Below are 26,650 nucleotides of genomic sequence, written 5' to 3' on the forward strand. Positions count from 1 at the left end.
GATAGGAGGTTTACGGCAGTACAAAGGGGAAAGGCTTAGAGCCACCAATGGAAGGCGCCGAAAATGAAGGGAACTTCCCATTGCCTTTGTCAACACTCAGTTTTTTTTTTTTCAATCTCTCCTTTTCCGTCTGGGCAAGCTGTCGTTCGTTCCAAGGACTGGCGCGCCTAAGACCGTTCGAGCATTGCTCTTGCGCTTCTGCATCTTCCTTCGCCTGCGTACAACTTAAGCCAGCACGATTTTTTTCTGCACCTCCCTTGTAATTTACGGAGCAGCATCGAGGCTCACTCCCGGCGGGATTAACCAAACGCAGCAGTCTTCGTAATTAACTCGGGACAAACTGCACTTACTGCGGAACAAAAGTTTCCTTTATCCCGTATTGTTTTTCTGTTTTGTTCGCACCCAGTGGGTAGCAGGAACGAAGTGTACAACATAGGAAGGTGGAGAAACAGCAAGATGCACTCGAAGTAATGCATGGCTTCGAGGATGGCGCGAACAATCTCTTGTGCGGGGGCATTGTGCGAAAGAACAGGGAAGTGCGCCCTAGTTTCTCCAATACAGTTGAATACGGCTGTATTTGATTGCTCGGCGAATTTGTTACCATAACCTGATGGAAAAGTTCAAGTTTTCAAAACGCCACTTCTTTACGTTACAGTTGGAGATGTACAAACGTAATCTGTTTTCTTCACCCGATTCCTTGTAAATGGCCTCAGAGAGTGTTAACTTGTCCTGTCTGCCTTTCATACAGTGTAGCGAGCTTTGGTCAAGTGGTTAACAAGGTGGCTGACATTTCCGAAGGACAGTGCAGGTAATTTTTACTATCTCGCCGATATAAACTGCTAACTTTATCTTTTTCTCTTCGTTTCTTTTTTTCCTCTTTTATTCCCTTACCCAGTGCTGTGTAGCCAACCGGGCTCAGTCCTGCTTAACCTCCCTTCCTTTCATTTGTATTTCTTTAATTCATAATATTACAACAGGCAATAAATAAAATAAAATGCAGCTGCTTAGACTCGCAGTAAAAGTTTAGTCAAATGTGCTCGCCGAAACTACTTCGTCATCAAAGCATAGGGAACTCTAGAAATTTGATTTACCTCTTACTTTAAGGTCTAGTTCGTGACAAAGTGAAGCTCGTGGTGCTCAATGTTTAAAAATCACAACAATAAAAAGACGTTCTCCAATCTCTATATCCTTACAAGAAGCTTGCTTATTATTATTATTTTTTTAATGCGAGGTTTAATGCCTCAGGCCATATAGGGGTATGGGATGCGGGTGAATAAGGATGATTAAATGAATGAAAAAATATTTGCGGACCTAATAAAGTCCAGGAGGGATCGATAATGTGGTCCCTGCGTCCAAGCAGTGCAATAGCTAGGATTATGCGGCGGAAGTTTCCCTGCTGCGAGGTGCCGGAGCCTCGTCGACTTCAACGCAGGGCAAACCCACAGCAGGTGGTAGATGTCGGCTTCAGCATTGCGTGACTTGCAGACCGGACACCCAGGGCGCGGATATAACTGGCGAAAGTGCGGCCACTAAGTGTGCTTATTTGACTGTTGCCTGTATCGTTTCTTAGTGCACCTCGTTTCTTCTGCGGGTGAGCGGTGCCGAAACTGGCAGGTGATCACGTTGACGTGCGATAATTCGCGAATCTGTGACGCGACTATGTGTGGTCAAGATTCAGAAAGCCGAGAGATAGTGTCATTCGGCAGCCACAGTAGCTTCTAAAACAGCAAGAAAAACGCATTTATTCTTAATCACGCTTAAAAAGTTCTTGTTGGCAGTACCACTAGGCGCTAGTGGTTTTCCTCGTGTTTGACACTTGACCCCTTAAACGCCTGCAGCGGGAACTGAAGACGGCACAACTGCTAAAAAGTCAAGTGAAAAAAAAAAGACTTTTAGCAGAATGACAGAAATTGCTGCCAAAAGTAACGGTCACCTAATGCTACATAAAAATCAACTGAAATAAATGCAACGGTTGGACTCGGTGCTGGGGCTTGAGACAGAGAGAGAGATGGTACACAGTCAAAGGTGATCGCACAAGCCACACCGTCTTAGACAGCACAAAAGTGCTTTCTCTGCTTTCTGAGCAGATGATCGTTGGAGACCGTGTTCTAGTATTGTCTGTTCACTCAGAGGAAGATCTGAGGTTCCATTACACTTAAGGTTCATTGATGATCTATTCATTACATTCATGAAAGGCCGTTTGGGACGATTAATGCCGGCAGCTCTCGCTCGTTTATGTCCACTACAGTTATGCACTCCTCCGATAAATGTTTTTTTTAGCATCTCAGATCGTATTAAGGAACAGTCTCCGCGTTTAAAAAACTCATGCTGTACACCCTTGTAGCTACATAATGCGCCGTGAATATGCACTTCGGAAGGGTGATACTCTGTGCTCGAACTGCCGCTATACCAACCATCACACTCACCTCTGAGAAGCAGGCGTACGAAGTTCATGCTGGTCTTCTTCCTGCGGGTGAGCGTGTTTTCGGTGTGGCATCGGTATCGCAGGAGCTCCTCGGCATCCCGGGCCTCGCGGATGTACAACTGCCCATCACTCGTAACCAAGTAGTCGTCTGTGTCACAAAAAGCAAATCACCGCGTCTTGGCAGTGATAATGTCAAGCTCTAAAAGACTAGATAACAATTTAGTGGTGCATCACAGCCAATGCGGTCACGAAAAGGTGGAAGAGAGGGAGAGCGGAGAAATGGGGAGGTCAACCAGACGCGCGTCCGATTTCCTACCCTATGTAGGGGAGAGGGGCTTAAGGGATGAAAACAAAAGTAGAGGGAGGGGTTTCAGTTCTGCAAAAAAAAGCAGACAGTATAAGGCGAACACTGTGAGCGTGAATACCGCACGAACGCATCACCGAGACTCATCAATCCATTACGCCTTGCGAACAACCACAGCGGTTGTTATGCCCCGGTGTGAGAAAATGAGCACGAGCGGTTAGGAGAGTTAGTGTCAAACCCGTCTTTTGTGCACAGTGCAGAATAAGGAGCAAATACCTGCTTGCCCTGTCCAAACTCTTGCATATTTCTGAGTTTCTGTATACTAAATGCACTCGACGGAAGTACGAATGACATGCGCCATCTTTAAATCTATGCGACAGCACGACTCCGCAAGCACTAAGCCACCACGGTTGGTCGATCAATAATTTTGGAATAACCGATGAAGCACCTCACGTCGACAAAGTTGTTTGCACGTGCTCGTCCAAGGTTTGATCTGCCGGCTCTATAGGCAGTAGTCCCCGTGCTAGCATGAGGACAGGAAGCTTTGCCGGGCTGGCGGTTCGAGCGGTTCACGCCCGTTTAATGTTTGCCAAAGCAGGCACGGATTTGATGTCCTTTGGGTGGGGACTGCAAATAGGCGTTCCCCTCTCGGAATGTGTAAAACAAGCAGTAACGCAAGTTCCACTCCAGAAGAGCTTAGAGAATTAGCGTAGATGATAACCTCACAGGTGTATTTGCACTATAAAACCAGATGACGTGCCACAACTGTCCCATAAGCTGCGCAAGGGGAAAGTCAAAAGTCCGAGTATGCCGCCGGTCGTTGAATTTCGTGAATCGGATTTTGTGGTCTAAGCAGAGAAGCCGTTTTGCAATCGTATGAGGGCACTCGCCAAGCGCGAAGGCCTCGGTTGAGCTAACTTATGGCGAAGCTGCCCGAGGAAAGCTCCACAAGAAAGTCAAAATACAGTTCCTGCCGAACAAGGTTAACGCGTTTCAGACGTTTCGGGCACCAGCAGAAACGGCGGCAGGAATTTTGCGGCAGCGCGTTCCCACTTCCCCTTCCATCCGCTGTAACGGCTCACTGCCAATTGAACGCACGAGTATGACTGTTTCCTGCTGCGCTGTTATAGCGCGTCAGTGTGCGTATTTGATTTTTAATGCCACATTTAGACAAATTTCAGCAGTGACTGTCACTAATTATGAATCAGAGCGCCTACTTCGGTCAACAGCAATGCTGCAGCCACTCACGTTGATAGCAATAAGAGTTTTTGAATCTTCCTAGCGCTAACGTTAGAGACTGGCCAGCAGGCCCGCCAGCGCGCTGACCTGCTTTCTAGGTATTTACTTCGTAGATTCAACTGCGGAACAGCAGGGCTGTACTTTGCCAACTTCTTTACGGCAATTTTCCAGCTATATACAGCCCACGCTGCAACGCTTTTGCCCACAAGGCCAGCGCAAAACTGCAGGAGACGTTCTGCTCCTACATAGTCATAACAAAAAATGGCTACTCTGCGCCAATTCCTTTATCAAGCACCGAAAATGGGCACACATCTCCAGTCCGGTGACCTCGCCGCCTAACAGGTCTCAGAGTGCCTACGACACGGGCCTATATTCCTAAGCGCATAACCACTTCCACGCGCACGCTGGACACGCTATCAACCAGATACCTGCGTTGCTGAGCAAAACCATAAGAAGAAGAAAAAAGAAAAGAAACAGAAATGGCGGACGTTAGCTCAAAGGCCAACAGCGTAGCTATTCCGGATGAATCATCGCCCCAACGACGCCTGTGAGAATCCACTCGCTGGTGTGCAAGCGCGACGCGTGTGCCCCGAGAGATTTGTTGGCACTCCCGTGCGCATTACTCTGAGAGAGCCCCATGCCATTCGAAGCCATAATAACCCGCCTGTTCAAACTCCTTTCTCTCTGCACGGGGCGTTATCCCCAACCTGCGGCGTACACTCTTGCGCCATGATCTACATCTTCGCTGTATCCAAGACCTCCAAATTGGTTATACGGCTGTGGCCATACGTGACGTTTCCTTGCAGCGAGGATGTTCGTTTCCTTTTTGTTCTTTTTTCTTCTCTTTTTCTTGCTTTCTGTCTTTGCTGAACCTTTAACGCTTCATTCCCTACCCCCTACAAGCTCCTGCTGCAGCCTTTCCTCCCTAGGCCATGCAAGTATTTCGTGACTTTCGCTCGGATGCCTGTGCACGAATAAATATGCGAAGATATGAGGGCATGAGAAAGGGAAAGGTACTTTAGCCTTATCTTTATGGCGCTTCAGCCGGGAGAGGAAACGCGATGCGAGAGAACGCTTTTTTTATGGAACGTATATCTATCAGGCCTTGCTCTCGCGCGTACGATCTTTCTTTTCTTTCTTTCTTTTTTTATGTGTTCACTTTCTCTAAGGATCAAGCACTCACTTCCTGTAATATTACCGTCTCTTATTTTTTTAGTATACAGTAATTGAACTAAAGGCACCCTCGGTCAATTTCCGTATTTCTCCTTATTGTTTAGTTCCTTCGTTTCATTTTTTCTTAAACTACAACATGCTGCATAGGACATAAACTACATAACTGTACAAAGGCCGTACTGATTTTTAGCCAATATGTTGCACAGTTTGGCCCGCAACCATATTCAAGCGAGGACGTAGAGCTCCTTTTATTATCGTTGGCCATGAGCTACGTAATGTGTATATGTATATCTACAAAATGCAGGAAAAACGCGCCCAGTAGCGGTGCTGTGCGTGCCTACTAGGTACGCCTCCTGCGCCTACTCCATTTTTCTCGCACGCTTCTAAACACTCTTTTTTTTATTGACGCGAGAGGTGAAAAGATGGAACTACCGTGCACAGTTCCACAAGTTATCGCTTGATAGAAACGAACATCCAGCATTTGGAATGTAATGAAGACGAAAGCAAGTTTCGCGTCAGTGCGCGACATTTGATTTCAATAAGAGTGAGTCTCGGACACGTTGGACAATGGCAGGCTTCGCGACGAACAGGTTAGCGCACGCTCTAAGCTTGGCCTTTCGTCGCGTGAGCCTCTCCTTACCATCGTGCCGTCCACTTTCATTTCCCGTCGTGCAGAAATAATAACCCGGGCATAAAAACACAGACTCAGTCGCGGTGACAGATGGCGACAGCAGATGCCCGCCGCGGTGGGCGCGTCTATGCATTCTTAAGAGCGTCGGGCGGAAGACTAAGGCAACAAAAGAACCAGACGCGAGATTGGACGAACCTCCACCGGAACGCCGATCAGCACGAGCCGCCCGGCGCGGCGTTGCGCGACGAATGTTTTCGAAATGAATATTTGACGAAGCCGGGGGTTTGCTCCGAGTAAATTTTGCCGCGCCCCGGCAACGATAGACTGGGCCGATGTGACTGGTTGAAGTTTGAAGTTGGGAAGAAAAAGCGAAGCGTTAAAATTTCATAATTCCCGAGCGGTTTCGCTCCCAGAGTGAGATAGCTACATGTGGCTTCCTATCGGTGGTGGCTAAGTCGCGAACGTTCAACGACTTGTCTTTCTTTTTTTCATTTTGCTTCTCGCTTCGTATGCGGAGACAACTCTTTTTATTCAATTATTCACAGTATGCCTGCTACTGGTAAACAGTGAGCACAAAGAAACTACGAGGAAGTGAATTTTTGAAGTTGTTCATTGCATACGAGCAAGCTAGCACTCACGTATCTCGCTTCTTGCTTTCTTTTCTCTCTTTCTCTCTCTTTCATCCAAGAGAACATTTTGAACGATAGTGAACATCATAACAGTACGGCCATATATCTGGCTATGAGCTGCTCCTGGCAACCATGGTCTAAGACCAGCTGCAATGCAATTTCACTTTGGCTAAGTTGGCTATAAGTGAGTAGCGTGCACCGCTGAAGCAATTTTGGCAATCTTTCAGAGCTTCTTATTTTTTGTGTTATCAGTCTTTAAACAGCAACTAATCAGACGACGCGTGCATCCCGTGGCTAGCGGTTATGACGCAAGGCCGCAGCACGTAGCCTCTGCGATATTTCAGCGCACCACGGGCAGATCCGGGCACCGTATTATCAGGAAGATCGTGACGAGGAGCCGTGAGTTCTGGGACATGCGTCACTTCCGGTCAGCGGTATTGGCGGCGTTTTTCTTTTCAGTTTAGGTATCGAAAACAGCTATTTTTACGAACTTCTTGCGGCGCTTCCGGTCATACTTCAAATGTGAAATTTTCTGCGCAGACGCCTGTGTATCTACATTATCCTAAACTAGGCTTAATATACGGGATCAAAATTTCGTTTAAGTTCACCTTTAGGTTGTATTGGCGATACACCAACCTCGCATACGACCTCAAGCATTTCGTGTTTCTTCTGTGTGTGTTTTTTCGTGCATGGAAAACATATCTAGATAATGTACCTGTCACATTATTCTTGTTACTGTATGGTTTATTTCGAAATCTCTGATATAGTTGTGCTATCTGTGCAATCTGTGCTTGTGCTCATATTTCTACCAACGTTCTGGTATTTTCACTACCGCAAGGGGAACAGTCGGTACATTTAATGACTACGTGCTGCGATGTGTGACATCGTGGGAGATCAACTTACCAAGACTGAAATTCATAGTGCATATGTTGTAGCTGAGAGAATTTAACCAAGTTTCGGCGTGGCCAGCTTGCCGATGAATCACACAAAATGAACAGCAATCCGTTATACCTCTCAAAATAAGCCAAAATAAGCGGCGCGACTATCTCAAACTTGATGTTCGGAACTGAAATAAATATTTTATCAATATAACCTATTAAACTAAAGGGATATCACGTTTCACACACTTCCTGAGTGTTTTCTTTCCTTCTTTTCCTCTTCTTGCTTTCTATCTGCGCGTTAGCTCTTGTTGCTAAATATGACGCGTTTGGACGTTTCAAACTTGTCGCCATAATCGATTACAATCGTTTATACTAACTTGTACATAGCCGTGGGAGTAATAGATCTAACTTTTCTCTTTTGTAGACGTATTTGCGAAGCTTCTCTGACGTCAGAGCCATCAACGATCGACCATGGTCGTTCCAGTCAGGCCGTGGTCATCCTGGCCGCTATCCTAAGTGCCGGGCTCCCGAAAGCCAGGCAATGAGAAGTTGCTGTTATGTAAAGGGTTGTTTCGTGGATACTGGCCCTCGTTTCCGACAAGAGATACGCACTTTAGTCACGCAAGGCGAGAATATACGCCAATGCACGTTGCTTTTTCTCTTCTCTGTTTTAAAGAGCGAGAAAACAAGCAATGTCAGAGAAGTCCCAGCAGGTGGCTTAAGAATTTCACAGGCGATTCGAAGAAAGCAACCACAAGTTCCACCACGACCGCCCGAAAAAAAAAATATAGACGCCCAATAAGCTCTAAGTTTACGCTTGACGCAGAAGACAGAAGATATTGCCGTGTTACGTCATCCTTTTAGGTTACGGTGAGGGAATCATAGTTCTTTCCTTTCTACGTATATGTACTCTTGCCGCATTGCTGGTCGCTATTTTATAATGGCATCAAGCACATTGGCACCATCAAATGCTCTTGAAAATGAGGTGCAGCGCCTATCGCACTGCACCGTCAGGTGCGACTGCGATTGGCGGGTACCTTTGTTTAGGCACGACAAGGAATCTTTCGCGGAACGTTCACAGGCTAACCATGCAGAAGAAGTAAACACTGATGAAACGTACTGAAAAATAAGGGAAAAAATTAATTGGTTAATAATAATTGGCCCGTTACAGTTCTCGATATTTAATCAGAAATATTGACATCAGTACTGGCTTCGTATAAATGATTATGTACAAGCGTATGGATAGATCAGAGGTGTGCTCACACTTGTTTTTTATGCTAATGATAGTAATTTATGCTAATGATAGTAATGAAGGTCGTATGCCGATGAATGTTACATACCTCCTTGAGTGTTCTTAGTGATGACGTAGCCGTCGACCCTCTGCCACGACGTCACGAACACGTGGTCGGCCAGATGACTGGGAATTGGACACTGCAGGAGTACGGAGTTGCCGGAGAGAACGTGCCTGTCCGAAAAGCGTATCTCATAGTTGGTGTCCAGCACTGCATCGAAAAGAGGGGCAGAAATTGCCGTTAAGATATGCGCAGCATGGCACCAGTGGGGGCAAGGTAGCCGCTCCTATATTCTTGTGCTTCCAGAATTAATGAGTTAATTATTTTCGTATTCGTTGTTGCCATCGTCACTATCATCACCATAACAACCACCACCACATCAATATCATCATTAAAGTGTTTACGTTCATTGCAGGACTAAAATCTCTATTTTGCGTCAGCGAAAATTATGATATTTGCAAAGACAGTATGAATCTAATCACATCACAAGGTCTTCCTACGTCCTCCCCTGCATTTGCTCTCTCTTGGCACTCATTCTTCTACAATAATATAGAATCGGTTATCTGTTCTACTAATTACTCGTCCTGCCCAAGATTACTCCTTCTTCCTAATCTTGAATATAATATCAGCTAACCGCTTTTTTCTGTACTCCATACTGCCGCCTTCCTATCTTTTACTCGTACTCTTAAGGTTTTTGTTTTTTCTCTCATTGTTCGTTGCGCGGTACCTTAGCTGCATTAAAGCTTACTTCTTACCGTCCTTGTTCTTGCCCCGTAGTTAGTACTAGCAAATTTCGATAATTATGCAGCATAAATTTCAGTTTAGCAAAAAAGATGTTGGAAGTGTTGCCCTGTACGCGCAGCTGCGTCGTGTTCGCGAACGATTAGCTTATCAGCTCGCTTCCACCTTCTACAGCAGCTGCCGCTTAAAGATCGCGTGGCGCAAGCAAGCGCTGTAAAGGAGTTCCAGGGGACCCTTTTAGCTACGAAGAAGCTTGCGTGCATCCGTCTTATCAGTGACTGTACACCAACCCCAGGCGAGCCACTGCCGAATGGAGAAACAAAGGCGCCCACTTCATTGCTGCTTATGGCATCTGGACAAGTCACAGCCCACTTCGCAATACACCGCGCAAAAAAATAAATAAATAAATAAAAAGAGAAAAAAAAATCACCAGCAGCACCTCCTCTCTTGCTAGCCCTTTGGAAGATACTCCTCGCTCCAAAGCAAACGGTTTAGGCCCGGCAGCCTTCAGGAAATGCACGAAGTCACTTCGAAGCGTGCCGTTCCTAACGGGACATGCGTTTTGTGCCTGTAGATGCAGCGCGACAGTTTCTAACGCCTGACTTTTTAAGGACACACTGAGCAGCTTGAATTAGCCAAATCTATTTCGATATAACCAACGACGTCTTGTAGAAGTTAAGATTCTGTCTTTTTCTTGAGCGTAATAAAGTGAAGCCTTTATCGAATTCGGCGCGCGTTAGCTAAGACCATAGCACACGAGTTTCATGCACACAACGAGCCGCGAGGAGCTTCCCAAGGAAATATACTTTTTACTGTAATGTGCGCCTGGAAGATTCGCCCAAAAGGCTTACTTTGGTCGCTAGAGTGAAAGCAGTTGACGGCATTTCTGAAATGAGTACGAACAGTCAGACGTAGCATTCACTGAAGCCAAGGCAATGATAGAATAACGCACGTATCTTTATTTGTTTAGAAGCGTGATTTCATTTTTTTTTTTACGTTTACGATAAATCGTAGGAGAATGGAATAATGTTCTTTGCAAAATTTAATAATTCAGACAAAATGGGCTACCGCAGATTTGTCTAGGTTACGTCAATAATTAAAGCCCGCTGACAAAGAAAAGAAACCATTAAAATGAAAAATGATAAATACGTGCGACCACCGCACATTCTCCAATAACTTGGCAACGCGTAAAGCAGAGTGCACACAACGAAGCGATTTCCATTGCTGAAGTTAGGCACGCTACGTTATCGTCGCCTGAATTATAAACACGCTTTTTCGATATCAAGGAGTTCGACTGAAATTTGACTTACACGTGCCCTGAAATTCTCTTTGTGCATAAAACATCTGCGCTCTATAATCTGCACAAACGATGGCTGCATTTTAACATCAGTGTGGCCACGGCATGTACGCAAGGAAGTTCCAAAGACACGTATATAGACGTAAAGAACTGGTAAAACCTACAGTTTTTATAATTTCTTTTTCTCACATTACGCTAAAGTGTGTACTCGAATACTTTCCTTTTTTCCTATGGCCAAAGACTTCTCATGGAGGAGGCGGCCAGAAAGGTTTTAGACAAGGGCTGTGTGGACAAATCGCGCTGTCGTACTAATAACCCAACCCGTCACCAAGCGAAACATTATGGCCGGTTGTTATAAAGCAGAAATGGGAGGCATTGTCTAAGTCAGACTTCTACAACAATCGTAGCACTTTACCTTGCCGGCGAGTGCTCAATACTGTGATGCTTGCGATGCAAGGACTTCTTGAAATGTGCATCCAGTCATTTCAATGAACGTGAACAAATATAGTGACGTAAAATCTACAGCTGCTGGTCGGCTCTTGTGACGTCGTTGTCTCGTCTGTCGTCTCCTTTGTTCTGTACAGATTCACGAATCGGTGGCGCAAAACGTTCATAGCACCATTCAGAATCTGTGGAACATTGTGTTCCAGTAGGGAACCTTACCAACTTATTTAATATTTGTGTAAGCTTCTGCGCGCAGCAGTGGTCTCTGTTACAACTGCAGCGTCGGTTAAAATTTCCATAGGAAATTTTTTCGCGGCTTAGATTGTTCTCTCTCGGCTAACATTCTTCTTGATGTACGCCATATAATTGTTTGCTTTTAGATCTCCTTCAGCCTTTTTCTCCTTGATCGTCTTCTTCTCTCTTATTTTTTTTTTTTTTGTAAGATGGTAGCGCTTCGTAACTGTAGAACAGTTTTAACAGAGACAACGTTTATGATATAGTATAACCTTTTATATATATTAAGTATAGTAGCTTAAAGCCGTACCTAAGCCAACACGGTTAAAAACTGATAAAACTCTTCGTTACGAGTATTAGGAACAATAAATCGATCAGTTAGCCAATGTATTGCTTAGCGTAGCCCAGAACGACCCTAAGGTCTGATGTTGGCGCATACTTACAGCAACGAAAATTGAGGTATTAATAATAATAAGTAGAAGACAAAGAATAAACTAACAAATCGCCAACTATATTCTGTCAGGAATATTTTTAATGTCTTTGTAATGGTGCACGTAACGAACCACGAATAAATGGCAGAACAAACAACGCGAAGAAGGCCAGTGTTGTCGAGAAAACGGATGGGCAACAGCAGTCCAGATGTACGAAAAGCCGAAAAAATAGAAAATACAAGATGAGTATAGAGGTGAGCTACTACTACCAGTACTAACAATATTAACAAGAAGAATAAAGCCTCTAATGGAGACGGCGTTATCGCACAAATGCGACACACAATAGATATAACTTTCTTCCCCAGGTATAGCTTCAACCTAATCCGCAAATCCGTCCCCCCCCCCCCCCCCCCCCCAGTCAGGGGTATACATTTCCACCATCGCGCAGGAAGATGTACGAGAACGGGCTCTGACTGGCATCTGTTCTGCCTGAAAAGACAGACGGGAAACAGCGAGGCCGAAAGGGAGAGGGAGATGGCAAACGGGAGGAAGGAGGGGAAGACAACAGAGGTGAAGGGCTTGTCCTTTGCGCGTGGCGGGCGATAATCGAGTTAGCTTGACTAATGGACGGTCATTGTGACCGGGCACAGAGAGCATGCTTCAACACCGCGTCCGTCGTCCCGTCGGCGTTGCTTTGGCTGGCGGCTTTGCCTAATTGCCTCGTCAGCTCGGCACACGCAACAGCCGGCCGCGTATGTGAGACTGTGAGCCATGCATGCGAGACGGGCTATAGAGGCGCGGCTCAACGCGCCGAGGCGAGTGGACAACGTGAAATGGAAGTATTTGTCTGGCCGCGTAAAAGCGGGACTGGGCGGCGACACGTGCTTCAAGAACAGTCGTCTTGCCTGACGAGCAGGTTACCGCTAAGAGGGTATACACGACACCCCGGTGACACGACAAAATAAATAAATCGATCAAACACGTTGGCTTGACCTCAAAGCTGACGACTCGATCGTGCCTTGTCTCACAAAGCTTCTTTGAATTTGTGAAAATGTCCTTAAAAGGGTCTTTAGGGTTTCATAGAGTATGCAAAATGTGTTCCATAGTGATGATTTGCTCTTGCCATGCTCTTGCCATGTCCAGCATCCGTGCTGCTTGTTTCGTTTTCTTCGCTACTTAACATAGTTATTCATTATTGGCCTTTAGAGGCCTAACATACTTCGCTGAAGGCACAATGGGTACGCGATCATGTTTCACGTGTACCCCACGTAGCTCACTATTTACGTTAACTCAGTGAGTGTTCTTCAGGTATGTACAGGCTCGTCCACTGTTAGGGTGAACACTGCTCACCGTGGCCGCGCTCCGCGGGGCGCCAGTGCGTCCGGCGCGGCGGCGCATCGAAGCTAAGCGACGCAGGCGCACACGGACCTGGGGGAGGCGCTTCGCGTCGTCTGCTACAGCGCTGGAGCGCGCCGCTCTGGCTTTGCTGTAAAGTACACTTCGCTAGACCCAGGTGACTGAGCGACCGAGGCGGCGTTGCGGGAAGGCGCACTTCACTAACTTGAGCATTTTCCAGCTGGTTCGGTCTACAGCTTGTGAACAACCTGCTTAATCAATATACATTAACAGAAACAAGCCTGTCACCACATAAATCACTTAGCATGTTTTTATAAGTGATGAGGGTAAAAATACGGTCATTTTCTTGCGCTCTTTATTATGCTGGGGCCTAGAGGCGACGCTTGATAGTCGTGTCAGAGACGTCACTCAGCGTGAGGCTGTTCTTAATTTCCCGAACGGTGGAGGTTGGGCTTGCAGCAGCCGCCGCAATAATGGTCATGTATTCAGCTTCAGTGGTCGCTCTTTGCCGGGCTTTACGAGGAGCATTTTTCACAGTTTTCAGTGGCCTTTTTGTCAACTCCGATATAACGCGTTGAGAATAGTTTTGTAGGCACAGATCTACAATGCGTCGTCTTTCTTTTTACGGTACCCGCGACATGGCTAGTTTCCGAAAGTGCACCGGGGAAATAAGATTATGCTGCACTGTTACAGCGTTTTTATCGCCGAAGTACCATGGCAACCAGCGACCGAACAAAATGCAATTCATCATGCAAGTCGACAGAAATGCGTTTAATGGAAACACCTCGGGTGTCTTTCGATTTGACGAGTCATCCCAGAATGTTTAACTCATGAGCGGCCAGTCACTCACTTGAGCAGCCGTTGGCTGCACCGCATCACCATATTGAGCTAAGATGAGGTAGCATGACCTAAGCAAACGAAAAAAAAAAAGGGGGGGGGGGGGGGCTCGGCGGTAGATCCGGCTGACGCCCATGGTCAGTTAAAAAGTAGACTGGCCCGACCACAGCAATCTGGCTTGGGCCGGGCTTGGGTTTTACACATGTCAAGCCCGTTGGCCGACCACCGGCATGCTGTCCGCAGACGACACCGGGCCGGCCTCATGACCGCCGGTTTAATTATCGTGGCCGCGTTCATCCAACACACTGACCGGCAACTTCCCCACGACGGCAACAGCATCGCTTGTTCGCGACAAGGGTTCCTGTGCCGTATTCATATTTGGGTTTTACCCACTCAGCCTCGCCCCCCCACCCTAACCTCTAAAAAAAAGATAAATCAATTCCTCCTTTTCTCCAAATCTATGCGATGCCCACCACCTATAGTTGAGCAACGCAGAGGCCAAGTGTCGCCTTGGGACGTACACCGCATAATTAACAAATTATTATATGCTAGTATGCATATGACCTATTCCGAGGAAGTACTGAAATGAAATAGAAGCGAATAACGACTTAATTAGCCGGCAAGACGTAATTTAAGCTAGAAAACAGACATGTAGATTATAGATTTTCTACTCCGATTACCTATTCACAACGGACAGAAAAAGCATTCGCACGCGGCGTGCATTGACTCTAAGGAGAAAAAAAAAACAACCAAAAAAACGACGGCGCCACATGTTTTACTTCACCTAATCAATGTAATCAAATAATCGACCGACGATTCCTCTAAATGAGAATATTACTTCTCGCATCAGGTAGCCGTCAAAGGACTGGCACCGCTTCGGTGATTTTACCCAAACTGTGACAACAAAAATGAATTTAGTTTTTTTATAGGATGTAGAAAGATGAAAAGGGAGAGTAAAATTGCCGCCAAATCAGTTGCTATGCCGGGGAGAGCACTGTCCTACATCGCGTAAAGCGCTTTATGCACCCTTACCAGAGACCTTAACGCGTCAATAAGAGAGTCGCTAAGTAGCGGATGTCTCTTCTTGGTTGCTGTCTAAGTAATATTATTGCCCTCCTTAATGGTAAAATCGATGGCAAACATGATGATGCATGATTGAACAATCGCTCTCTAACTTTCTGTGGAATTTATTGCGGGTTTCGGTCGCTTTCTTAGGTCAATTAGGCACATTCGTTCTAGCATCAAGACATGAGCGAAACGGCGCGCTGGGCTGATCACATGATGACTCCAACGAAGAAGGGAGCGGGAAATAGGTTTCTCGGTATGCACTACACGAAGTGCTGTGAGAGTAAAATAAAATGGCCCCATCCTAATAAAGAGCACGAAAAATGACTGTGTTTTTACCCTCATTACTTATTAAACACATGCTAAGAGATTTATGTGGTGAGAAGCTTGTTTCTGTTTATGTATATTGATTAAGCAGGCTGTTCACAAGCTGTAGACCGAACCAGATGGAAAATGGTCTAGTTAGTGAAGTGCGCCTTCCCGCAACGCCGCCTCGGTCGCTCAGTCACCTGGGTCTAGCGAAGTGTACTTTGCAGCAAAGCCAGAGCGGTGCGCTCCGGCGCTGTAGCAGACGACGCGAAGCGCCACCCCCTGGGTCCGGTGCGCCTGCGCCGCTTCGCTTCCATGCGCCGCCGCGCCGGACGCTCTGGCGCCCCGCGGAGCGCGGCCACGGTGAGCCGTGTTCACCCTAAGAGTGGACGAGCCTGTACATCCCAAAATCGTCTTCAGGCCACTAATGCTTCATGCATGACGCAAAGGCAGTTTACTGCCCAACCTTGTTCACTGTAACCATGTCAAGGGCCCGGCTATCACAATTATTTTAACCGGCGCTTCTACATTCCTCATTTTTTTCTTACTCCTCCACTCTTAACCCTGCGGGCATAGGCACCGACTACGGGAGGGCTCCGGGGCCCGAGCCCCCTCCGAAGTTTTGTACAATGCGCAGAGCCCCCGCCCTAACCCCCTCCCCCCGGCAATGGTGAAGCTTACCCTCTTCCCCCCCCCCCCCCCCCTTTCTACAGTGTCAGTAGCAGAGTTCTGTTACCCTCGTGATCTGACGTTTCTTCTGCGTTGCCTTTACTTTTTCACTTAAAATATTGTGGTGGCTACAAACATACTGCATCATTATCGGCGCGGACTTGCACGGAGTTTAATTCATACTTTCGCTTTATTTCTGCAAATCCTGACAACAGGAGGGCAAAAGGATTAGAATTATTAGAGGCGGCTGCCTCATCTGTATTTGCACTTCGTAATTGTTGTTAACTTCTACTTTGAACACGTGCATATATATATATATATATATATATATATATATATATATATATATATATATATATATATATATATATATATATATATATATATATATATATATGCCTGCGTGCTCGAGTTTACTATGCTGTATAGGTGAGATATCTGCCGTACATATCGCTGTCTGACTTATTGTTTTTTTTTTTTTCATTTAACTAAGAGTTAACGACTGTAGACTGAAATCTAGAAAACAGTATAATGAACGTGCCTGAGAATGACAATAAACCAACACATGACATAGAAGCAAAAACGCAGTGATCAGTTAAAATAGCGACATAAAAAAAATGTGCGCAACTGGAGATAACCCTACTCCACTGCTACTCCACTGAAGTGGCAGTCGCGAATTGTGAACATTCAGATATACCTATTTCAAATATTTTGACATCTGCAAACAGTATCAAGAAATCCACAAATATTGCACGAGTAAGATGAAACGAATAAAAAAAAATCAAGAAGTCACGGTTGCACCGATTTCCAAAGAGAGGAAGCCGTATATACGCGAAATTGCAAAGTACCGCATTAAAGGGGCCATGAAATCCTTTTCTAACTAATCGTAGAATGGCCTCACCAATAAAGCATGCCGCCCCAGGAGCCTCATGCCGCAAGAATCTTTCGAATCCTTCAACTAGAAGTGGAGTTATCACACCCATACCCGGTTTTCCCTCTTTTCGTCTCCGCTAGCGGAAAAGCCAAGAGGGCAACGCCCCGGCGAAAAGTTGAGTGTCGCGGCGGCGAAAGGGTTCGTCGCAGCAATCCGTGGCGGCTGCGGTAAATTAGGCTATGCAGCAACGCCACAGATATATAGATTTTTTATTTAAATAACTGAAAATTAGCAACCATGTGCTACTGAAAATGATATCACGTTCAGGAAATCAGTCAATAGCTATTGGTCAACTTGCTGCTTTCGATGTGGCGGCACCGGGGACGCAACGTCAAACCTTTTCTCCCTTTGTTTGCGAGACTAACTTCCCAGCTGCATACAGTGCAGTAATATTTGACTCGCACGGTGACAGTAGCCTCTATAGACAGATTGCAAACGTTTTCTTACTGCATTCGAAAAGTGTTCCAGGGCCTCTTTAAATTATTGAAGTCGTATACGGTGAGCAAACAGGAAAGTGCACAACACTCATTTCCGTTTTCTTAGAAAAACTGTAGGCTAGCCAACCGTCGTTGTTCTGATTAACCTTCCTCTCCCTCCCCTCCCCACTCCCATCAATATTCCTTTTCTTATGTCTCGCAATGTGCCTTTTTACGATCCAGGAAATAGTGGCGCCTGTAATACTTACGATACAAAAAGGTAAACTTGTCTGGATCCCACGAAGAAGAAAATGTGAGTGTTTGCGCACATCTGAGCTCACAATTTATCATAGTGCAAAAACAAAAGAACTGTTTTGTTTCCTCGTTGAATAAAGTTTACCTCCCGCAAACAACAGTCTGCCGGAGGCACATTCGCTGAGATTTGGTCGAATTTGAAATCGAAATTCAACCTCGAGTTGCACCTGAGAACACGTCGTGGCACTTATGTAAAGAATGGAACTGCTTTGAAAAGAGACAAATAGAAAGGGACCATGAAACGTTTGAGGAGGAGCATGATCCCATTCACGCAAAAATTCAAAGGAAGATGCCGAAACGCTTCGTTGAAAACAGTAACGACTGCAAACATAAAGGTGATACTTCAACCAAGAACCATCAGCAGAAAGCGCCAGGGCAACTCTGCCAGCTGGAGAGAACTATAAACTGTATATCTGTACTTGCCTTGTCAAAAGATCAGTGCACTTTCTGCGCTATCAATGAAAATTTCTAGCTCTAATAAAAAAGGTTCATGTAGAGGACCTAAGTGGTTTGGAAATTTGGAAAGAAGACATCAAGAATTTCTTCTCTTCTCAGCTTTACACTGAGACGCACTAGGAGACACACTGTATGCTACTCAGAACAAGGTTGGTGACGGGCTAAGTGGAAAGCCAACGTCTCACCATGAAGCGTGAACGTCGTTCAATACTTTAATAAAGAAGTGAACAGCCACGTCATGGACAAGCTAAGATTCATCCTCATTTGGAAGCCGAACTGGAGACTATGGTGATAAATCTGCACATTGTTGTTGTCAAACGTTATTCCAAGGGATAAATTGTTTCCGGTAGTTATTCGTCTTACAGCTTCCTGGTTGACTCACTTCGTAGGACGACCACGCGGTTAGACAGGGCTACGGCGTTACTCTCCAGACTTCCCTGATAGGTAACTACAACGTTTGCTTCATGTGGAGACCATTTTATCCCCTAATGGCATTGTGCTACGGTCACGCGGACCTCTCGTCGCAGGACGCCATGAAGATCATCAAACATGAAATCATCGACGGCAGTACCAGGGGCACCAGGGCCCTGTGCGGACGCGAATTCGAAAAGGCGTTCGACAACGTTCTCCACGAATACATCCTGGCCTACGCCGTGGACCTTGAACTGGTTTCCAGATTGTATAATTACGTCCGTTAGTTCCTGACGGGGAGGAAAGCGAAGCTGCGGATCGGCGACTTTGTCCCCGACGATGTGCTCCTTGACGCACGGGGCAGGGCACGCCACAAGGCTCGGTCATTTCGCCCACTCTCTTCATCATCTGCATGGTCGGCCTCTCTAGGGAGCTGGTCCAAGTTGAAGGTATCAAACACACCATCTACGCCGACGACATCTGGTGCACCGGCAGTAGCGAAAGACAAATGGAAAGCGCAATGCAAGACGCCGTAGGAGTCGCGGAGCAGTAGCTGCTACCCACCGGACTCAGGTGCTTCTCGACCAAATCCAAGTTTCTGCTTTACAGAAGAGAAAGAGGGGGCAGACCCAAGGCCTGAAAACCGGTCTCGGAAAGTGATATTCACCTGTTCAATTGGAGCGGCGACCCGATACCCAGGATTGAGACCATCAAAGTTCTGGGTATGTTCATCGAATCGGGTAGCGGCAACAGCACTGCGTTGAGCAAGATAATTGCGAAGACCGCCAATGCTTTTCGCCTCGTGCGAAGGGTCAGGAACAGACATCGTGGCCTCAAGGAGGACACCCTGCTTCGGCTCATCAACGCTTTTGTGCTGTGTCACTTCACCTACACGGTGGCCATGCACAGCTGGCTCAGAACCGAGCGGGAAAAGCTTAATGCCCTTATTATAAAATTCGTCAAGAGAGCCCTCGGGCTGCCCGTCAGAACGCATACCGAGGACTTCCTCCGGCTCGGCATGCACAGCACCATGGAGGAGATAGCCGAGGCTCAGGAACGGGTCCAGCTAACTCGCATGTCCACCATGCCAGCGGGCATGCGTATCCTCGAAAAGATCGGACTCGCCCCCACCAAGAACTTGGCTGGCAACACCCAAATCCCCCGAGAAATAGGGAAGATTGTCGTCGTCGCCACGTTGCCCCGCAACGTTCATAACGCAGGTCGTCGCAAGGTAAGAGCGTCGAATACACTGAAGCAAATACACAAGGACAAGATCGAAGCAAGCTTCGTGGACGCCGCCGCGTACCGAGAGGGCAAGGCTTTTGCGGAATGTCATCAACTGTACCTCGGTCCGGACGACAGACCCCGAGGTGGCTGAGCAAGTGGCCATTTCTCTCGCTATGCAAGACGGTCGGAGAGACAGGGTGTATAGCGATTCGAAAGCGGCTGTCAGGACATTCCAGAAAGGCCGGGTAGCCCGGCAGGTCGTTCAAGTTCTGAAAGGCGCCAAACACGGCGACAGCTCCATAAACTCCATCCTTTGGTTTCCTGCCCACGTCGGGGCCATTGAGGGGGTTTCTCTGAACCTCAGCGAGTCTGCCCACGAAACTGCGCGTGGCTTTACCGACCACGCTGCCGTCGGAGCGGGCGACTCTCTGCCCGAATACAATGACGCTCCTATCACGCACAATAAGATTACTAAATCCTTTTACATAGAGAGGAGGGTTTCCCCTACATGTCATTCTAAGCTAAACATGGCGCAGGTGGTCACGCTCTCACTCACTCACTCACTCACTCACTCACTCACTCACTCACTCACTCACTCACTCACTCACTCACTCACTCACTCACTCACTCACTCACTCACTCACTCACTCACAGTCACGTGGAGGGTGTTTGAAATCAGGCTAGCGTGGCGCATTGAGGAGGACGAAGTGAAGATAGGCTGGAGCCCGGCGGACTGATGAGGCTAGGCTTGGAAAGTTGCATTCACTATATTTGAACGGCTTAGCGCTCTGCACCAATAAACCCTGCATAAGTATTCTTACAGCGAAGATGAATATGGCTCAGATCCGGGGTTTCGTGGCGTTAGTGTGCAGAAACTATCATCGTGAGAGCTGATCCTGGTTATTGTTCAGAAGAGGTCCAAGCTCACTGGCACACACACCTATGGGCTGAAGGACCTATAGCGTGCCCTTGAACTACCCTTGTGACACCTGGGACCCAAAGAGATCCCAGACATAAGGGTAAGAACAGATGTGTTTGAAAAAAATGAATTGTGCAACTTTTTCAAAAATGACTGTTCTAAATTCCCAGTGCCAACCGCGCGATCTCACTCGTGCCACTGCTCGCGCGTTCGTCGTCGTTGTCTTCTTACACAGCTAGTTTCGTTGTGCCAAAAACTATCATCTTCAACAATGGCTCGAGCGTCGCCTTCTTCTGCAACTGGCTCATTGGCGCCATAGAGTTGTAGGAAACTCTATGATTGGCGCCCCTCGGCGAAACCGCACGAACGTGCTCGTGTCATTGGCCACACGTGCGTCGTCGTCGTCTTCCGCAGCTGGCACCGTTGCCGCTAATTATTCCAGCGCAGAATTCCATTTCTGTCGTTGTAATGTGGACACCGCGTTTACGGGAGTATGACCCATTGCTTAAGGGGGATGAGCCATCCATTGTCTCACGTGACGGACACATTTAGTAACAGAGATGATACATGAACGTGTGTGCGTACCAATATCGTCACGGTGACCACAGATTAGGACAATAAATATGTCCGTACCTTTGTTCAAAATTCTGTGTCACCTCTGCGTCGTGCACTAAACGGCTTCGCTGCTCATCCACCTTCACAGAGTGGAATGGCTCATGATTTTTTTCCCCAGCTGGAATTGATCTGTACCTACAGATCGTTAATCTCGGAAGAATTGACACCGTCTTCCCAAAGCTTCTCTTACGTTAAGTTGAGCTAACAAATAGCAGTCGCTGCGATATAACTATCTCATTGTAATGATAATCATCACTATTAGCGCCGGGAACTTGAACACTGCAGCCATCAGGAAATGATCTTAGGAAAGAAAAAGGTTGCGAATACGAACCTTTTTTTTTTGGGGGGGGGGGCTCATCGTAGGTTTCTGTCACTTTTGAAGATAAACTGCTCATGTATGCACGTGCGTTGCTGGTTTAAAGGCTGTGCGATGTGCGATCGTTTTAACTGCATTATTCATAATTGTGTCCTTCCTTGTTTGTCTTTTACTTATAATGTGGCATTTCCTTTGTTATGTCCGTCTCAATAGACTACCCAATGGCTCTGTGCGCGGCGCGGCCGCTCTTTCTTAGCTGCTTCTGTCGCTCACAGCGTAATGCCTTTGTTCCTTTTGCGTGAAATACGTTAGCCGCTCTTTCTATATCGCTATACTTTATGGAACGGCAGCGACAACTTCCTTCCTTCTTCATACACCTTTGCTTTCTTTTTCTCGCCTGTCTCCTGGCGTTATTTTTGGATGACACCGTTCCTACGAGTTCCCCAGAAGGGAGAAATATCGTTCGGCAGTGGTGTTTTCTGTATAGCCTTCTCGTGTAACAACGTACGGAACCGTGCGAAAGCTGGGGAAGGAAGCCAGTATCGTTCTACGACCAGTGCGCTTCGGGACTGACAGATACGCAAACATATGCAGCGAGTTCGCGTTCAATACCATCCGCATACGGCCTTAGGCTCAGCGTCGAGACGGGTTTCGGCGCCGTGCCGCCTGTCTTAAGGTGTTGTTTGTTATCAAGCCGAATGTATTGCTACTACAAGGCTCCAGTTCTGCCGTGGAAAGACGAATGGGATATGGGCGGTACAAATGCAAACACAGAATGACACCTTCAGGTTAGAGGAAGAGAAGAAAAAGAATGAGATAGTGAAGGGGGGAGGGGGGGGAGCCCATGGATGGCGCCCAAATTCTGACACGTATTGATTGGAAAGTAAATGCGACGGGCAGAAATCCTGGCAGAGCGTGCAAACGGTGAACCGAGTGAGAAAACAAATACGTGGCCTGTTCGCCGAGATCGCCGTCCTCTGTCTTCGGATAGCTTTTTCTGACGTTTAAACTGACACTCTCAGCTCCTTCCGCTTCTTGCCCTTCATTTATAGTATTTTTTTCTTCAGCCGTAAGTTCCGAAATACGATGCTTGGCTTAGAAGATAAACTGTGCAGATACATTTATTTGCTTTGAATACAAGTGCGCTGTTAAGCGGTAATGAACGTACTGCGTACTTTTCATATTCACAAACATTTTCGGCATAACTGCAACAGTATCAGGCGGCATGTAGGAACCTAAAATTAGTGGCATATTAATCTTTCTCCAGCACGTATAGTGGCCAGTTGACTAACATCGAAAACGTATTTAGTACAATGCTCGTTACTTTTTGAGACGTTATGAATAATTAAAAGGCAAGAGGCCAGCAGACTGAGTAGACCATCGAATAAACTCCAGTGAAATACCTAAGTGACCATAGTGATGCGACAATGTTCAATATCGCTCGAAACAAGAATGCTCACAACATGATAAAACACGCAGCTTCCGGTCATCCTGACAAGGTTTACCCTGCATTCTGCGACGAAATATGCAGCCCCTCGGTCGAGCAAAGCTCAGGCTTCCTATAACAGCCTGAATGGGCAACCACATCGTTTCTTTATGTGCCGATTTTATGCACAACGACTTCAAGATAATCACACTTTTATGTGTTTGTTACCACTTGTATAACGAAAAATGTGCGTCAACGGGGCAGCTGCTCTGAAAATATTTTATAGCTGTGTACTTCTATGCTAAGGATACGCATGGCCATGATATTTTTCGTGACTTACTGAAGCACATTCGTACATTCGTGGATTAATGTAGAACCTTTACAGAATAATATAATGTAATTGCTACAATTATGGCTGGTTGCCTATTTGTACATTTCCTACATCAGGCCCAGTAAAACAAAATGAAGCAGCATACGCGTACAGAAATGCGCGACTTTTCACTGCTGGGCGCGTGATTTGCCTATTTCATTCAGTCATTGCAGCGAATGTGCAAACAGATTTTAGCGAAAAAGTCTTTGCGCGATACTTGATTCTTATTTGCGGCCCCACGCTTCTCTCGCAAACTGTTGGCGTTATTTATATTCGTGTGATGGGAAAGCTGGTTTGAAGGCGGGATATCATGGTACTATGACGAGAGTAAGTCCGAGAGAAGGTTCTTTCGCTGCTAAGGCTACTCGTATCTCAGTAGTGATAAATTAAAGAGCCATGATACAGAAAGCGAAAAGTGAATGTCGATCCTGCATGAAGCTGATACGAGGCTTCTGAAACATCCTTTCTTATGCTTCACCATTCATAATTAAGCCAAGGATCGGGTCATACGTTCTATTGGCGTAAAGGGGATGCCTATTCTGCTTTGTCATAACGTTACTACCTATAATCACCCTAAGTGCATGAATGGGGACGTAGGTAAGCGAAGAGTGCACAGTTTAAGGAGGTGGTGTGCACGTTCAGAACCATCAGAGGTATAAAACGGTACTTCTCTTAGGTATTAGTGTAGGTGCTTGCCTTGATAAATTTTTTTGCATAAGCTTAAATCATCACTGATCCTCTGGGTTCATTTGTTTCGTTCTGCATATTGGTGGCGAGGTAGGTCGCGGAGAAACGTTAAGAGGCAGCAAAGGATGGCACAAGTTATTTGGAGAAAGAGAGAGAGAGAGAAGACAGTAAAGGCAGGGAGGTTAACCAGACGCACATCCGGCTTGCTATTCTGCACTGGGGGAAGGGGGTATGGGGATGAAGAGAGAGAGAGAGAGCACAGTTCCGCTCCCAGTGGAAGGCTCGCACCGAGTCTACACACGGTTCCCAAGACCTGTCGACTTGAGGTATTTCAAGAGCGCTTTCGTGGCTTTCTGTTCCATCGACGTCAGGGTCCAAAGATCTTCATTACGGAAAATGGTCTAGAGTCCAGCTGGTTCAGTGCTGTCAGGGGAACTTCGCGCGCGACGTCGTATTGGGGACAGATACGTAGGATGTGTTCGATCGTTTCTGTGGTTCCGCCAGAATCGCACATAGGTGTATCCCCAATTCCGATGCGAAACGAGTAGGCCTTCGTAAATTCCACCCCGATCCAGAAACGGCACAATACTGTTGCCTCAGAGCGGGCAATCTTGAAGGCACTTGTAGCTTTAAGGATGGCTCCAGCCTACGAAGGTGACACTTCGGGAGGTTAGGAGAAGACCAGTATTTGTGTATCATAGCTTTAGTCACAATATGAAGCTCTCTTGCAGCGTCGGTTCTTGATAAGGGGATTGGAACTGGTCGGGTTTCCAAATGGGAAGACTGGGTGGCTTCGTAGGCGAGGTCATTACCAGCAATTCCGGTATGTCCAGGTAGCCACTGAAATATAATTTCATGCCCTTTAGCGATAGCTTGATGGTGATCTTCTCTTATTTCATATGACAGCTGCTCAGTGGTCCTGTGTTATATGGCAGGAAGCAGACACTGAAGTGCTGCCTTAGAGTCGCAAAAAATGGCCCATTTCTGAGGGGGTCTCTTGCAGGAGATATTTGACAGCAGCACGCAGCGCAGCAAGGCCTGCCACCGTTGAGGTTGTCATGTGGGACAGTTTGAATTTGATTGTGGTAGAAGTAAAGGAATAAGGGTGCTCCTTCCTGTGCCAGCATACGACGACAAAGTAAAACACGCGCTTGCTGAAAGCCGGGGCCCGGCGTAAGGTGTGGTGGGAGCCCGAAAAAGTTACATTTTGTTCGCTGATAAAGCCGTTAACCTTTAGTGAACGAAGTTACTGCTTTCGCTCATGCGTTTCTCCTTCGTGGCGGGCTCCTTGAAGAGAATTTGCATTCTTCTACCTTCGAGGTAGGAGCATTAGGTCTAACGTTCCTGCTTTATTTTTCTTTTCCTGTGACTGCAACTGACATGTGTTAGCCCTTGCCGCACAGGCCTGCACAAAACACACTTCAACTAAGCACTACTTAAAATATTTATAATTGAGACTGAGAAGAACTCTGGTAGCTTTGCTTGGAGTTGCATACCTACTCGAATTTAACGTTCCTAGTAGTTACACCATCAACCTGAAGTGGTGTACATGGGAACACGAAGAGGGGAAGCAAGAGAATGCACGTCTACATGCCCGTGTGCATGAAGGCCTGCACGTGTGTGTCAGTATATACGTGAGCGCCTACTTGTGCTTGCGGAGCTTGGTGAGCATATATATGCTGTCCATTACTGGATGAAAACAAGGTAAAATACGCTGTCAAGCACTGGTTGTCCCGCAGTCACCGTCATCGCAACAAACTCGCAAAGTGACGGACACAAAACTTGCAACATAATGCAAGGCCAGCATGGGTACACTGCTAGAGGCACTCGTCATATACAGGGCGCGCACTCATAAAGCCGCCAGTATGGTTGGTGCCCTTGTATTGTGCGTGCGTGCATGTGTGTGTGTGTTCGCGCGTGTGTATGTGTGTGCGTTATAACCATTTGGGACGGTCATCTAAATTCACCGAGTTGGCGGCTCGCCGTCGCCCCAGAGGGAAACACCGCCGGCTGTCGCATTAAATCGTTCCCCTTGGCCGACGATCGATCCTTCCTTCCGGTCTCCAGTGGGCCTAACTCGCGCGTGTTCCTGCCTCAGAGAGGGCCGCTTTCCGCAACCTGACGCCCGCCGCAGGCCCTGCCTCGAATCGCGCGAACCTTGCGCGCGCTGGTCGGCCTCGGAAAGAAGAAATCGGCGCAGCTGCCATGGGAGTGGTCTTTATACGGGAGCAAGCGGAATACTTGCCAAGTGGAACGACAAGGCTGCTGTTCTTGCTTCCGCAGTTCGCGATACTCGAGTGCGTCTCCGCGTGCGTGGTAGCATAGCGAGCGATAAAAAAAAACACATAATACACAAAAGAAATAACGAAACCTAGTTTTCTTTTCTTTTTCTTCGAAGGTGGGTGCGACACGAACAAGGTTCTTGAATGCGCCGGAACCCAACCACGACAGTCGTTAAGCGGAAACAACATCTGCGTGGGGCCGGGCTAGAATCGACGAAGGCTTTCCGCTTTAATCATTTTTAGCGGCAGAAAGTCCCGAGCAGTCTTCCGCTGTCCCAAGCAGATGCCATTGAAAAGGCGCACTCGGCAGCTTAATTGC

General features: G+C 46.9%; 1 protein-coding gene across 2 annotated transcripts in view; it reads right to left on the reverse strand.

Moving 5' to 3' along the window:
* LOC126536787 (cell adhesion molecule Dscam1-like) overlaps nt 1-26,650 on the reverse strand; it is a 236,582-nt gene that overhangs the window by 69,296 nt on the left and 140,636 nt on the right. For both annotated transcript variants that reach the window (XM_050183790.2, XM_055073936.1), the window contains exons 3-4: nt 8,623-8,784; nt 2,427-2,573 (exon numbers count right to left, since the gene is read on the reverse strand). In XM_050183790.2, coding sequence (XP_050039747.1) covers nt 2,427-2,573; nt 8,623-8,784 — 309 coding nt within the window. The remainder of the gene's footprint in view (nt 1-2,426; nt 2,574-8,622; nt 8,785-26,650) is intronic.

Source organism: Dermacentor andersoni, chromosome 4 (assembly GCF_023375885.2).
Source record: "Dermacentor andersoni chromosome 4, qqDerAnde1_hic_scaffold, whole genome shotgun sequence".
NCBI lineage: Eukaryota > Metazoa > Arthropoda > Arachnida > Ixodida > Ixodidae > Dermacentor > Dermacentor andersoni.